Source organism: Epinephelus lanceolatus, chromosome 9 (genome assembly GCF_041903045.1).
Source record: "Epinephelus lanceolatus isolate andai-2023 chromosome 9, ASM4190304v1, whole genome shotgun sequence".
Lineage (NCBI taxonomy): Eukaryota > Metazoa > Chordata > Actinopteri > Perciformes > Serranidae > Epinephelus > Epinephelus lanceolatus.
This window is the reverse complement of record NC_135742.1, coordinates 25,095,754-25,111,598: the sequence shown is the minus strand read 5'-3', so window position 1 is coordinate 25,111,598 and position 15,845 is coordinate 25,095,754. Positions and strand designations below refer to the sequence as shown.

General features: G+C 38.0%; 3 protein-coding genes across 3 annotated transcripts; all 3 read left to right on the top strand.

The window, feature by feature from the left end:
* The first annotated feature begins 328 nt into the window (after positions 1–328).
* Positions 329–1,540, top strand: LOC117252974 (polyubiquitin-like). The gene is made up of 2 exons (XM_033620283.2): positions 329–473; positions 556–1,540. The coding sequence occupies exon 2, from the start codon at positions 568–570 to the stop codon at positions 1,033–1,035; it is 468 nt and encodes a 155-aa protein (XP_033476174.2). The 5' UTR covers positions 329–473; positions 556–567; the 3' UTR covers positions 1,036–1,540.
* Positions 1,541–7,176: 5,636 nt separating this feature from the next.
* LOC144464278 (uncharacterized) lies at positions 7,177–8,379 on the top strand. Its single transcript, XM_078170746.1, has 2 exons — positions 7,177–7,314; positions 7,397–8,379. The coding sequence occupies exon 2, from the start codon at positions 7,409–7,411 to the stop codon at positions 7,889–7,891; it is 483 nt and encodes a 160-aa protein (XP_078026872.1). The 5' UTR covers positions 7,177–7,314; positions 7,397–7,408; the 3' UTR covers positions 7,892–8,379.
* A 4,672-nt stretch (positions 8,380–13,051) lies between these two features.
* Positions 13,052–14,271, top strand: LOC144464277 (uncharacterized). The gene is made up of 2 exons (XM_078170745.1): positions 13,052–13,185; positions 13,268–14,271. Exon 2 carries the CDS (start codon positions 13,280–13,282, stop codon positions 13,760–13,762), a length of 483 nt encoding a protein of 160 aa, XP_078026871.1. The 5' UTR covers positions 13,052–13,185; positions 13,268–13,279; the 3' UTR covers positions 13,763–14,271.
* Positions 14,272–15,845: the final 1,574 nt, after the last annotated feature.

Below are 15,845 nucleotides of genomic sequence, written 5' to 3'. Positions count from 1 at the left end.
AGTATGACGTGTTGTCAGGCACATTTATCTGATGAAATAATTTTGCTTTCCTAGTCACGATTAGACAGTCCTGTTTGACCTTACATAAGCTTTTCAGTCCATCTACAGTGGGAGTCCCCTTTTTTAATTTCAGTTTCCTGTAGGTCATTCATACTAACAGCTGTTTCCAAACTGGATTATCAGGTGGTAAATCCATTAAGGTGCCCTAGGGCAGTGTTAGGTGTGATCAAAACATTGCAGTGCCCATTATCAGTGGAGTCATGTTTGGAGAACAGAAACCGAAAGTTATGAGGGCAGAGAAGGGAAAACGAATCTTCAGTGAAGGGGAGGGAGTTCAGCAGCTGAGGCTGAGACTATATAAACAGAGGTGAGTTCAAACCTCAGTCAGCTGCTGCTGCTGAACATCTTCTGATATCCTGTCACCACCTGAAGACGAAGACATTTGCAGAGGAATTTATAAAAGTGAACACAAGGTGAGAAGCTCTCTTTGTCTCGATTGGACAGAGTTTTTCTACAGTGGAGTAGTTTTTAATAACGTGTTGAATCATCTTTCAGACCTCTCTCATCATGGATATAACCATCGTTATGCTGAACGGGACTTCCCACACACTGAGCGTGCACCCAGGGGACACAGTGGGCTCTCTGAAACAACGCATCCAGGACAAGTTTGGAGTCCCCTGTGAGAAGCAGAAGCTGATGTTTGTGAATGGTCAGAAGACTCACCTGAGCGATGACGTAATGTCCATCAGCTCCTACGGTTTGCACCCGAGTGCCAGGGTGTCCCTGCTGGTGATCGAGCCGCCGACCATCCAGGTGTTCGTCAGAAATCTCGAGGGGAAGTCGAACACCTATGATATCAAAGCTGACGAGACTGTGGCCTTATTCAAGAGCAAGGTCCAGAGCAGAGAGGGGGTCCTGGTGAACCAGCAGAGGCTCATTCACCAGGGCAGAGAGATGAGGGAGGGCAGACTGGCGGACTACGACGTCACTGCCAACAGCACCATCGACATGAGTACGCGCCTGAGAGGAGGCTGAGGACTATTAAATCTGAACATTTATTATCTAGTATAAAAAAAATATTTTCTGTAGCTACATTCCTTTATTTTTTATTAATTTCTAATGGATATGAAGGTCATATTCCATATCTTATTTATTTGTATTTTCATTTTGAACAAAAAAAAATCAATGCATTACTACTGTGTGTAATCATGCATGTCTTAAAAACTTGTTAAGACTTAATTTGTTGTTTTAATTTGGCAATACAAATCTGTCTTCCATTTTTAATGGAAATGGACTTACCTGCACTTTATATTGTGGCAACTCCTGCTCATGTTCCTTCTTGCTCACACTATAGGCTATATATGGTGGTGTAGCTATTCACACTTCATACTGTTAAAACTGTTCAAAGTGGGACCAAGTCATTGTTTTTGTCAAGTTCTGCCTGTTGCATTGATTTGTCTTCTTTCAAAATACACCTCTGTTTTCACAGGAAATTTAATGTTACATAAAGTCTCTTTCAAAATAAACGCACTACGTAAGGACAACACTGCAAATTGATGTTTTTTTTCCTTCAACAATAAACACACATGGTTGGGTTTAGACAACAAAAGCACGTGGTTGGGTTTAGAATCTTACGGGACACAAACACTGCTCTCTTGGGTAAAAGTCAGTGTGTGTCGGTACAATGACGTTTTTTTTCCTTCAACAACAAACACATGGTTGGGTTCAGGCAACAAAAGCACGTGGTTAGGTTTAGGAAAAAAGAACAGGGTTTGGCTTTAGAATCTTACGGGACACAAATACCGCTCTCTCGGGTAAAAGTGCTGATGCAGCCAGGTGCCATTAAAGTAATAGCAACCAGCTGCATATCGTGCAGATGCTAAAGGACACCATTTTTCGTTAGTTTCTGACGCCGCAAGTCACTGTTTAAGTGCCAGATTTCGACGACTTTGGAGTGAGACCAGGCTCTAACAACAGAGTAATAATACATCAAATTTACAAAAAAATCATGAATGCTTTTTAAATTTGTATTTGTTTGTTAAAACAGGTTTGTTGGAAGTTGTGGCATCCCTGCCTGTAACTTTCAAGTAATAAATGTCGACTTGCTGGGAATGAATAGATGATTCAGCAAATGAAGGGAAATAAATTGATTTGTGGCACACTTTCTACATGACTTCTATTGTACTTCTAGTATTTTCAAGTCAAAAGGCTCAAGTCCAAGTGTTTAAGCAAATGAAATAAAAATTTTTTACTGCTTTCACTCACTGCAGTTTTTTACAAAAATAATTTACAAACTTAAAATTGTAACAGAATTTTGTTGAAAACATTACTTGACACTATATACTATAAAAATTTAAATTCCTAACCTTTTATTCGAGGCTGACAGACGAAGGCATTTTTAACAAAATATAGATAAAATGAAAACAAAACAAAATTCTGTTTGTCCACATGTATAGGCTATGCTTTGTATATGTATCAAGTAATTTATAGTACAATTCTCTGGCATAGAAGACAGGTTTACGCTTTGCTTAGCCAAGCCTCACTTATTGACAGTTGGTTTTAATGTTGAAAAACTATAAAACTAAAAGAGAGCAGGCCACTACACTTAAAATGATTTTCACTTCTTGACAGCTATAATATTAAAATCTTTGGAACAGAAGATGTGCAAGCTTTCAGTCTGAACTGTTTTTCTCCATACTTTCATATTTTTCAACTTCATCAATTCAAACTTTTTGCTTAATGGTACAAAGCAATCATTGCAAAGTTGTTATTTATTTTTCTCTTGACAGCCCACTGACCGAAGGCAAGTTGCAGCAGGAACCCAACATGTTAGGCATCATCACATTGCTTAAATATTGTACTGGGAAACCAAAATGCTTCAGCAGTCATTATTGTAATGCAACTAAACTGTGATTGGCTTCTCCGCATAATGTAATTGACACCTGACCAACATGAGCAACATTTCAGTGAAAACATACACTATGTGCTCTATTGTGCTTTTTTGTATAATGAAAAAAAAAGAACTGTGAATTTCAACATCTAAGAAAACATGCACGTCTACTGAGCAATTTGAGGTTCAAACTATATCCATCACCCAAACTGAGCTGTTTAGAATTGCACTGAAATCACTGCGGAGATCGGGATAGTTCTGATAATTAATTGGTAACATGAGATAGCATCCACATGTGTTTGCTTGAGGACAGCACCGATATTCGCTGGTTTCAATGACGACAGTGGTGATGGGCAAAGCAGTTCTTTAGATATTACTGAATCACTGGAATCAGTTCATTTTAAAGATTTGTTCAAAAGATTCGTTCACCAAATTGTTCAGTGCTTGGTGGGAGGAGCTCTGACTGTGTACTGTGTAGTCCCACTCACTGAACTGATACACGGCTGAGCTGCTGCTGCGTCTGCCCTGCACTGGTGAGTCTCATTACTGGCCAGACTAACGTTTTAAGTTTGTTTATCTGGAAACTAAGTCTGTTAATACAAGTGTTGCAGAGTCTTGATCTTACTCTTACTGACAGTTTCTTTCATTTGTAACATTTTTTTCTGAAGTGCTGTTAGTTCTTTGCATGTCTGCATGAGTTCTTATCCATCCGTTTAAACCCATCTTACATTATCCTCAACAGTTTTTGAGATGATGGCCTCCTCAATCTTCCTTTTACGAAGAAAATCCAAAAGATTAGAAGACTCCATTTCCCTAACAATGAAAGAGTACGTATGAGTCAGTGACACTCATCATCAAACATAAACACGTATGCCAAAAAAGTAGAGCTAATGCACGCCAAAGTGTCAAGAGAGCACAAGAGAAGGACAAAATGCAATGTTTTCAGACTAAAGTAGGTTTTTGCTACAGATAAGTTCTGCAAAGAACCAAAGGTTTTCACTGAAGAAAACTGAAGACGACCATCACATATAGGCTATTACACAGAAAGCTTGTATAATTTACCAGTACAAAATCTACTTGGTATTCTCTCAGCAGATTATATGCCTGTATTATAACAGATACTATCCTCATATATTGTAAGAATATTTTGCCATTGAATGTTCAAAACGTTATCATAATGTCCGACAGGCTCTTTCTAGGCGGACATGAACACTTGGGTAAAACGAGCGAGTCAGAGAAAGCTAACTTCAACCAGCTCACCCACCAAAAACATATAAATTTACTATTCAAATAGAGCAATGAACGCCGCCATGTTTCAAACATACCTGAGAAATCAACAAACTATAAACGCAACTTACCCCCGTGGTCTTTAAAGCATAGGCCTATCATGCCTTTACTGTACAGATAGACTATTAACCTGTTCCCTCAAGATAATTATCTTCTACGCACCAGATAATAACTTGTTCCCTAAAGTTAATATCTTGTGTGCACAAGATTAAAAAAACACCTTTTGGGACTTTAGGGGCTCCACATTAAGTGTATGTTGTAAAATCATTTTAGGTTTGTACAGACAGACACATCCATAAAGCTTCAAGTTAATTGTTCAAAGTGAAGCGTTGAACCATATTAAAGCATTTTCAAACTGACCATCTAGACTCTGTTCTTGATACAGTTACAGCTACACAAATGATTGTTAGTGTATTGTTCATGTAATACAATAATTTTAACAATAGTAATAGTTTTTTTTTATAATTCACAGCAGATAATGTCAATGCAAGCAGTGGCTGTTTAAAGCACTTTAAATTTCCTGCATTTCAAAATGGGCCTAATGTTACTTATTTAATGCTTTTTCATATAAAACAGATCACTGTGTAAATTAGTTCTTTTCTACTGGTGACACATAGAAAGGTATAGCTCGTAGGCTAAAACTACAAAAAAATATCTAGTCATCACTTAGTTGTATGTTGATGGCATTCCTTAGTGTTAAATATAGATCAATAGCTTCCAGAGGGCCTTTACTGGGGAACTGTAAGCCCAGTTCCTCCACAAGTATCATGCAAAGATCGATATATATCTTCATCACAAGGAATATACTGCAAAACACACATTGTCCTTTGGACACATCCAGCTCCTCTTGATCAAGTGGCATGGCACAGTCCTCAGTGTGCCATAACTCTGGGGCGGAGTACATTAAGACATCCTTAATGTTATTCAGCTCTTCCTAAAAACAAACATAAAATGTCTACTATAATGAGCAAAATGAAACAACATACTGGATAATCACATTCATCACTGAATAATAGTCATGTGTCATTTTAATTGCCTGACATATGTTTTGCATAGTGTGACCACATTAACACCCAGTCATCATACCTGAATTTTTCCCGACACACAGCTGAAGTATGGCCTTGTCCAGTAAACCTCCATCAAACCCTCCTTCATCCTGGAGCTCCCCAAGAGGCTGGATCCAATATTCCATGCTCTCTTTCCAGAGGATGCCCCACCAACTCTCAATGCATTGGTTTGCTGTACTCACTCCAGTGAGGTAGCTTTGCTCTACCGACAAATCATCCTCATGGTTTATGCGTAAACGTCTCTGCAGCTCTCGTACAAGACAGTTTTCTGTGCCACGGTCAGTGCGCACAAGTTTGGGACGGATACTAAAGATTCTACAAAATAGCCTCCAATAACTCTCGGCTCACTGCTGGTTTTGTAGGCATTCAGCCAAATTATTTTCCGAGAGAAGCCGTCGATACACTGATTCATACACAAACCAAAAGGTTTTAACTTGTCATATGAATCGATGTGCCACAGGTCATTGGGTCCCTTTGAGAGGTACTGTCTCCTATGAAGCCTCCGTTGCTGTCTGTATGTTGACCCTTCGCGATCAAACTCGGGAAATATAACTCTAACTTCTGCTTTTTTTGCTTTAAGACCATTTTACGGCACTTCGTAAACACCCATCTATACCCATGCATCTTTCCCGGACCCTGTACTTGTTCCTGGACACAGTCAATGGCACGGCCTAAATCTGCAGTCCTTCGTCAGCTGAGCCTGTTGTCTTTCAGTTTCCTGCTGATAACAGTCCCATGTCTACGTGCAAGAGCAGCAAGAATTTCACTTTATGACATTCCAAGATGAAGATAAAACTTGATTAGCTCAGTTCTCTCCATTATATGGTGGCTGTGTGCATCGGAAGTTGTTAGAGACGAATATGAGTTCATAGTAAATTATCTTGTGCGCACAAGATAAAAAAATACCACCTTTTGGGGCAACTTAAGGGGCTCCATAGTACAAGCCTAGTTGCAAGTCTTTTTTTTATTTTGTCAAGTCTAAAGTCATCAAATTTGTGACTCAAGTCTGACTTAAGTCCAAGTCAAGTGACTCGAGTCCACACCTCTGATACTGTACGCATTTCTTTTTCATATTACTAGGCCTATTTATTTTCTAGAAAAGCTAGACAGTTTTAATTGTCATTGCACAGGAATACAGCGAAATTAGCTGTGATTCAGTGAGTGATAAAAATCCAATAAATAAATAAATATTAAAGTATTTAAAGTGCTGCAAGTGCTCAGTGGATGGCAGAATTACAGTAGTAATCATGGCAGTTTGATATTTATATACAGTAGGCTATATACCATATTCTCTATTCTCATAATTATGATATTTATTACTACTTTTTAATTTGGGAAGTTGTTTTGTACAAAAAAAAAACTGCTTGTCATGCATTTAGTTTTTTCAGTTTCATTTGACACCTGCTGTGTGGATACATCTGTCTTTGGTTTCAGTATCATGTCATGAAAACAGTGAGGGAGCAGTGTGTTGGCAGCCTGTGTTATGCAATGGCAGTACATTGTTTTATGATCTGTATGTATCCTCTTTTCATTCTAGTGTTTGACTCTAATAAAAAAACAATATTTAATCTTCTCCCTCTCTGTTTTGTTTCTGTAGAAAACTTTTTTAAGTGGCTAAAAATAGAGTATGACGTGTTGTCAGGCACATTTCATCTGATGAAATAATTTTGCTTTCCTAGTTAGTTAGTTACATAAGTTTTTCAGCCCATCTACAGTGGAAGTCCCCGGTTAAATTTTCCTGTAGGTCATTCATACTAACAACTGTTTCCAAACTGGATTATCAGGTGGTAAATCCATAAAGGTGCCCTAAGGCAGTGTTAGTTGTGATCAAAACATTGCAGCGCCCATTATCAGTGGAGTCATGTTTGGAGAATAGAAACCCAAAGTTATGAGGGCAGAGAAGGGAAAACGAATCTTAGTGAAGGGGAGGGAGTTCAGCAGCTGAGGCTGAGACTATATAAACAGAGGTGAGTTCAAACCTCAGTCAGCTGCTGCTGAACATCTTCTGATATCCTGTCACCACCTGAAGACGAAGACATTTGCAGAGGAATTTATAAAAGTGAACACAAGGTGAGAAGTTCTCTTTGTCTCGATTGGACAGAGTTTTTCTACAGTGGAGTAGTTTTTAATAACGTGTTGAATCATCTTTCAGACCTCTCTCATCATGGATATAACCATCGTTATGCTGAACGGGACTTCCCACACACTGAGCGTGCACCCAGGGGACACAGTGGGCTCTCTGAAACAACGCATCCAGGACAAGTTTGGAGTCCCCTGTGAGAAGCAGAAGCTGATGTTTGTGAATGGTCAGAAGACTCACCTGAGCAATGACGTAATGTCCATCAGCTCCTACGGTTTGCACCCCGGTGCCAGGGTGTCCCTGCTGGTGATCGAGCCGCCGGTGATCGAGCCGCCGACCATCCAGGTGTTCGTCAGAAATCTCGAGGGGAAGTCGAACACCTATGATATCAAAGCTGACGAGACTGTGGACAACTTAAAGAGGAGGGTCCAGAGCAGAGAGGGGGTCCCGGTGAGCCAGCAGAGGCTCATTCACCAGGGCAGAGAGATGAGGGAGGGCAGACTGGCGGACTACAACGTCACTGCCACCAGTACTATCGACCTGAATCTGCGTCTGAGAGGAGGCTGAGGACTATTAAATCTGAACATTTAGTATAAAAAAATGATTTTCTGTAGCCTACATTCCTTTATTTTTTATTAATTTCTAATGGATATGAAGGTCATATTCCATGTCTTATTTATTTGTATTTTCATTTTGAAAAAAAACAACAACAATGCATTCCTCCTGTGTGTAATCATGCATGTCTTTAAAACGTTATTTGTTTTAATTTGGCAATACAAATCTGTCTTCCATTTTTAATGGAAATGGACTTACCTGCACTTTATATTGTGGCAACTCCTGCTCATGTTCCTTCTTGCTCACACTATAGGCTATATATGGTGGTGTAGCTATTCACACTTCATACTGTTAAAACTGTTCAAAGTGGGACCAAGTCATTGTTTTTGTCAAGTTCTGCCTGTTACATTGATTTGTCTTCTTTCAAAATACACCTCTGTTTTCACAGGAAATTTAATGTTACATGAAGCCTCTTTCAAAATAAATGCACTACGTAAGGACAACACTGCAAATTGATGTTTTTTTTTCCTTCAACAACAAACACATGGTTGGGTTCAGGCAACAAAAGCACGTGGTTGGGTTTAGGAAAAAAGAGCAGGGTTTGGCTTTAGAATCTTGTGGGACACGAATACCGCTCTCTCGGGTAAAAGTCGGTGTTTGTTGGACCCACCTGCCCCAGATGGACTTTCACCACCTTAACTTTTGTCCTTGTCCCGCCGCGTTTCCCCCAGATGCAGCCAGGTGCCATTTAATTAGTTTCTGACACCGCAAATCACTGCTTAAGCGCTGGATTTCGACGATTTTTGAGTGAGACCAGGCTCTAACAACAGAGTAATAATACATCAAATTTACAAAAAAAATCATAAATGCTTTTTAATTTTGTATTTGTTTGTTAAAACAGGTTTGTTGGAAGTTGTGGCATCCCTGTCTGTAATTTTCAAGTAATAAATGAATGGACAAAAAGAGGCACACTTTCTACATAACATACTTCTTAATCTTCAGAGTTCGGGGAAGGGATCGAGTATTTTCAAGTCAAAAAGCTCAAGTCCAAGTGTTTAATGTGGAGCCCCTAAAGTCCCAGAAGGTGTTTTTTTAATCTTGTGCACACAAGATATTAACTTTAGGGAACAAGTTATTATCTGGTGCATACAAGATAATTATCTTGAGGGAACAGGTTAATAGTCTATCTGTACAGTAAAGGCATGATAGGCCTATGCTTTAAAGACCACGGGGGTAAGATGCGTTTATAGTTTGTTGATTTCTCAGGTATGTTTGAAACATGGCGGCGTTCATTGCTCTATTTGAATAGTAAATTTATATGTTTTTGGTGGGTGAGCTGGTTGAAGTTAGCTTTCTGCGACTCACTCGTTTTACCCAAGTGTTCATGTCCGCCTAGAAAGAGCCTGTCGGTCATTGTGATAATGTTTTGAACATTCAATGGCAAAATATTCTTACAATATATGAGGATAGTATCTGTTATAATACAGGCATATAATCTGCTGAGAGAATACCAAGTAGATTTTGTACTGGTAAATTATACAAGCTTTCTGTGTAATAGCCTATATGTGATGGTCGTCTTCAGTTTTCTTCAGTGAAAACCTTTGGTTCTTTGCAGAACTTATCTGTAGCAAAAACCTACTTTAGTCTGAAAACATTGCATTTTGTCCTTCTCTTGTGCTCTCTTGACACTTTGGCGTGCATTAGCTCTACTTTTTTGGCATATGTGTTTATGTTTGATGATGAGTGTCACTGACTCATACGTACTCTTTCATTGTTAGGGAAATGGAGTCTTCTAATCTTTTGGATTTCCTTTGTAAAAGGAAGATTGAGGAGGCCATCATCTCGAAAATTGTTGAGGATAATGTAAGATGGGTTTAAATGGATGGATAAGAACTCATGCAGACATGCAAAGAAAGACATGCACTTCAGATTTTTTTTTTTTTCAAATGAAAGAAACTGTTCATGCCTGTTCTCTAATGTTATTCATTTGTTCTAAAAAAACACAAAACAAACAAATTATATTAGATTTGATTAGGATCACAAAAGCATATTATTCAGTTGTTACAGGGACTATGTTCCTTATTAGGATTTTAGCAAAAAATTAAGATTTCTATAGGTGCTACTATGTTTGGTTTATTTAAAACTAGAATGGAGTTGTGAAAAGCAGCTGACATGATCAATAGGCCACAACTTAAAAGTGACTTAAAAGTTGTACACCGTGGATCAAAATTAATTATCCACTAAAGATGGTTATTCACAGAGACATAGACTAACAACTGTATCTGTTTAGAAAGATTCACAGGGGCTATCTGTATATTCTAACCTAATGAAAACATCTGAATAACTTCAGAGGAAGAAAATTAGGTCAAGATCAAGGTCACATTTATTTCTATAGCACATTTAAAACAACTGAAGTTTACCAAAGTGCTTTACAAGAACATCAATAAAAGTACCATATAATAAGAACATTAGAATACATAAATACAGTATACAATACAATACACATCAACATAAAACAATACAGGAGTCACAGGAAAAATCAAGTCTGGCTCACAACAGGTCCAAAAGCTAAGGAGAAAAAGTAAGTTTTTAAAGAAGACTTAAATGTCTCCAATGAATCGGCGTGTCTGACATGAAGTGGCAAGCTATTCCACAGCTTTGGAGCAGCCACTGAGAACGCTCGGCCATCTTTAGTTTTAAGCCTGGATCTGGGGACCTCAAACAGCAGCTCAATAAAGACTATTATACTACTATGAAATAAAGACTATTACCAGCCAGTATATTGCTGACTAAAAGTAATGAATTGATCCTTTATTTCTATTTACTGTGATTTGTTTCTCTTTTTCAACATTGTACTGAATAGATTTATTTGGCTATTCTAGTATTCACATCCTTTACTATCCTATACTAACCCCTCTAAATGTTTTTTTGCTGCAGATTGATACCGCTGTGATTCCGCTTCAGTCGGATCATGATCTTGCCAAGTACATACCCGGTTATGGTGACAGAGTAGCAGTTGTGGCCTTTTGTCGTGAACATCAGTCATCAGATGGAGACAAGTTGGACAGAAAACATCACTTGTTAGAGAGAGTAAGATCAAGACTCTGCAACACTTGTTTTAACAGACTTAGTTTCCAGATAAACAAACTTAAAACGTTAGTCTGGCCAGTAATGAGACTCACCAGTGCAGGGCAGACGCAGCAGCAGCTCAGCCGTGTATCAGTTCAGTGAGTGGGACTACACAGTACACAGTCAGAGCTCCTCCCACCAAGCACTGAACAATTCGGTGAACGAATCTTTTGAACAAATCTTTTAAATGAACTGATTCCAGTGATTCAGTAATATCTAAAGATCTGCTTTGCCCATCACCACTGTCAACGTCACTGAAACCAGCGAATATCGGTGCTGTCCTCAAGCAAACACATGTGGATGCTATCTCATGTTACCAATTAATTATCAGAACTATCCCGATCTCCGCAGTGATTTCAGTGCAATTCTAAACAGCTCAGTTTGGGTGATGGATATAGTTTGAACCTCAAATTGCTCAGTAGACGTGCATGTTTTCTTAGATGTTGAAATTCACAGTTCTTTTTTTTTTCATTATACAAAAAAGCACAATAGAGCACATAGTGTATGTTTTCACTGAAATGTTGCTCATGTTGGTCAGGTGTCAATTACATTATGCAGAGAAGCCAATCACAGTTTAGTTGCATTACAATAATGACTGCTGAAGCATTTTGGTTTCCCAGTACAATATTTAAGCAATGTGATGATGCCTAACATGTTGGGTTCCTGCTGCAACTTGCCTTCGGTCAGTGGGCTGTCAAGAGAAAAATAAATAACAACTTTGCAATGATTGCTTTGTACCATTAAGCAAAAAGTTTGAATTGATGAAGTTGAAAAATATGAAAGTATGGAGAAAAACAGTTCAGACTGAAAGCTTGCACATCTTCTGTTCCAAAGATTTTAATATTATAGCTGTCAAGAAGTGAAAATCATTTTAAGTGTAGTGGCCTGCTCTCTTTTAGTTTTATAGTTTTTCAACATTAAAACCAACTGTCAATAAGTGAGGCTTGGTTAAGCAAAGCGTAAACCTGTCTTCTATGCCAGAGAATTGTACTATAAATTACTTGATACATATACAAAGCATAGCCTATACATGTGGACAAACAGAATTTTGTTTTGTTTTCATTTTATTTATATTTTGTTAAAAATGCCTTCGTCTGTCAGCCTTGAATAAAAGGTTAGGAATTTTAGTTTTTATAATATATAGTGTCAAGTAATGTTTTCAACAAAATTCTGTTACAATTTTAAGTTTGTAAATTAAAAAAGCTTGACAGCTTTAATTGTCATTGCACAGGAAGACAGCAAAGTTAGCTATGATTCAGTGAGTGATAAAAATCCAGTAAATAAATTTAAAAGTATTTAAAGTGCTGCAAGTGCTCAGTGGATGGCAGAATGACAGTACTAATCAATATTTGATATTTATATACAGAAGGCTATATACCATATTCTCTATTCTCAGAGTTATGATATTTATTACTACTTTTTCATTTGGGAAGTTGTTTTGTACTAAATAACTGCTTGTCAAGCATTTAGTTTTTTCAGTTTCATTTGACACCTGCTGTGTGGATACATCTGTCTTTGGTTTCAGTATCATGTCATGAAAACAGTGAGTGAGCAGTGTGTTGGCAGCCTGTGTTATGCAATGGCAGTACATTGTTTTAATGTGTGACGTATGTTATGATCTTTATGTATCCTCTTTTCATTCTAGTGTTTGACTCTAATAAAAAAACAATATTTAATCTTCTCCCTCTCTGTTTTGTTTCTGTAGAAAACTTTTTTAAGTGGCTAAAAATAAAGTATGACGTGTTGTTAGCAACATTTATCTGATGAAATAATTTTGCTTTCCTAGTTAGTTAGTTACATAAGCTTTTCAGCCCATCTACAGTGGAAGTCCCCGGTTAAATTTTCCTGTAGGTCATTCATACTAACAGCTGTTTCCAAACTGGATTATCAGGTGGTAAATCCATAAAGGTGCCCTAGGACAGTGTTAGTTGTGATCAAAACATTGCAGTGCCCATTATCAGTGGAGTCATGTTTGGAGAATAGAAACCCAAAGTTATGAGGGCAGAGAAGGGAAAACGAATCTTAGTGAAGGGGAGGGAGTTCAGCAGCTGAGGCTGAGACTATATAAACAGAGGTGAGTTCAAACCTCAGTCAGCTGCTGCTGAACATTTTCTGATATCCTGTCACCACCTGAAGACGAAGACATTTGCAGAGGAATTTATAAAAGTGAACACAAGGTGAGAAGCTCTCTTTGTCTCGATTGGACAGAGTTTTTCTACAGTGGAGTAGTTTTTAATAACGTGTTGAATCATCTTTCAGACCTCTCTCATCATGGATATAACCATCGTTATGCTGAACGGGACTTCCCACACACTGAGCGTGCACCCAGGGGACACAGTGGGCTCTCTGAAACAACGCATCCAGGACAAGTTTGGAGTCCCCTGTGAGAAGCAGAAGCTGATGTTTGTGAATGGTCAGAAGACTCACCTGAGCAATGACGTAATGTCCATCAGCTCCTACGGTTTGCACCCCGGTGCCAGGGTGTCCCTGCTGGTGATCGAGCCGCCGGTGATCGAGCCGCCGACCATCCAGGTGTTCGTCAGAAACGAGAAGGGGAAGCTCAACACCTATGACATCAAAGCTGACGAGACTGTGGACAACTTAAAGAGCAGGGTCCAGAGCAGAGAGGGGGTCCCGGTGAGCCAGCAGAGGCTCATTCACCAGGGCAGAGAGATGACGGGGGGCAAACTGGCGGACTACAACATCACTGCCAACAGCACCATCGACATGAGTATGCGCCTGAGAGGAGGCTGAGGACTATTAAATCTGAACATTCCTGATTATTATATAGTATTAAAAATTATTTTCTGTAGCCTTCCTTTATTTTTTTTAGTAATTTCTAATGTAAATGATCATAATTATGTCTTATTTATTTGTATTTTCATTTTGAACAAAAAAAAATCAATGCATTCCTACTGTGTGTAATCATGCATGTCTTAAAAACTTGTTAAGACTTAATTTGTTGTTTTAATTTGGCAATACAAATCTGTCTTCCATTTTTAATGGAAATGGACTTACCTGCACTTTATATTGTGGCAACTCCTGCTCATGTTCCTTCTTGCTCACACTATAGGCTATATATGGTGGTGTAGCTATTCACACTTCATACTGTTAAAACTGTTCAAAGTGGGACCAAGTCATTGTTTTTGTTAAGTTCTGCCTGTTACATTGATTTGTCTTCTTTCAAAATACACCTCTGTTTTCACAGGAAATTTAATGTAACATAAAGTCTCTTTCAAAATAAACGCACTACGTAAGGACAACACTGCAAATTGATGTTTTTTTTTCCTTCAACAATAAACACACATGGTTGGGTTTAGAATCTTACGGGACACGAACACTGCTCTCTTGGGTAAAAGTCAGTGTGTGTCGGTACAATGACGTTTTTTTTTCCTTCAACAACAAACACATGGTTGGGTTCAGGCAACAAAAGCACGTGGTTAGGTTTAGGAAAAAAGAACAGGGTTTGGCTTTAGAATCTTACGGGACACAAATACCGCTCTCTCGGGTAAAAGTGCTGATGCAGCCAGGTGCCATTAAAGTAATAGCAACCAGCTGCATATCGTGCAGATGCTAAAGGACACCATTTTTCGTTAGTTTCTGACGCCGCAAGTCACTGTTTAAGTGCCAGATTTCGACGACTTTGGAGTGAGACCAGGCTCTAACAACAGAGTAATAATACATCAAATTTACAAAAAAATCATGAATGCTTTTTAAATTTGTATTTGTTTGTTAAAACAGGTTTGTTGGAAGTTGTGGCATCCCTGCCTGTAACTTTCAAGTAATAAATGTCGACTTGCTGGGAATGAATAGATGATTCAGCAAATGAAGGGAAATAAATTGATTTGTGGCACACTTTCTACATGACTTCTATTGTACTTCTAGTATTTTCAAGTCAAAAGGCTAAAGTCCAAGTGTTTAAGCAAATGAAATAAAATTTTTTTACTGCTTTCACTCACTGCAGTTTTTTACAAAAATAATTTACAAACTTAAAATTGTAACAGAATTTTGTTGAAAACATTACTTGACACTATATACTATAAAAACTTAAATTCCTAACCTTTTATTCGAGGCTGACAGATGAAGGTATTTTTAACAAAATATAGATAAAATGAAAACAAAACAAAATTCTGTTTGTCCACATGTATAGGCTATGCTTTGTATATGTATCAAGTAATTTATAGTACAATTCTCTGGCATAGAAGACAGGTTTACGCTTTGCTTAGCCAAGCCTCACTTATTGACAGTTGGTTTTAATGTTGAAAAACTATAAAACTAAAAGAGAGCAGGCCACTACACTTAAAATGATTTTCACTTCTTGACAGCTATAATATTAAAATCTTTGGAACAGAAGATGTGCAAGCTTTCAGTCTGAACTGTTTTTCTCCATACTTTCATATTCTTCAACTTCATCAATTCAAACTTTTTGCTTAATGGTACAAAGCAATCATTGCAAAGTTGTTATTTATTTTTCTCTTAACAGCCCACTGACCGAAGGCAAGTTGCAGCAGGAACCCAACATGTTTGGCATCATCACATTGCTTAAATATTGTACTGGGAAACCAAAATGCTTCAGCAGTCATTATTGTAATGCAACTAAACTGTGATTGGCTTCTCTGCATAATGTAATTGACACCTGACCAACATGAGCAACATTTCAGTGAAAACATACACTATGTGCTCTATTGTGCTTTTTTGTATAATGAAAAAAAAAGATCTGTGAATTTCAACATCTAAGAAAACATGCACGTCTACTGAGCAATTTGAGGTTCAAACTATATCCATCACCCAAACTGAGCTGTTTAGAATTGCACTGAAATCACTGCGGAGATCGGGA

Bases quoted from the DNA above. Each gene is read 5' to 3' on its own strand.
- LOC117252974 (XM_033620283.2), top strand. From the start codon at position 568: ATGGATATAACCATCGTTATGCTGAACGGGACTTCCCACACACTGAGC.
- LOC144464278 (XM_078170746.1), top strand. From the start codon at position 7,409: ATGGATATAACCATCGTTATGCTGAACGGGACTTCCCACACACTGAGC.
- LOC144464277 (XM_078170745.1), top strand. From the start codon at position 13,280: ATGGATATAACCATCGTTATGCTGAACGGGACTTCCCACACACTGAGC.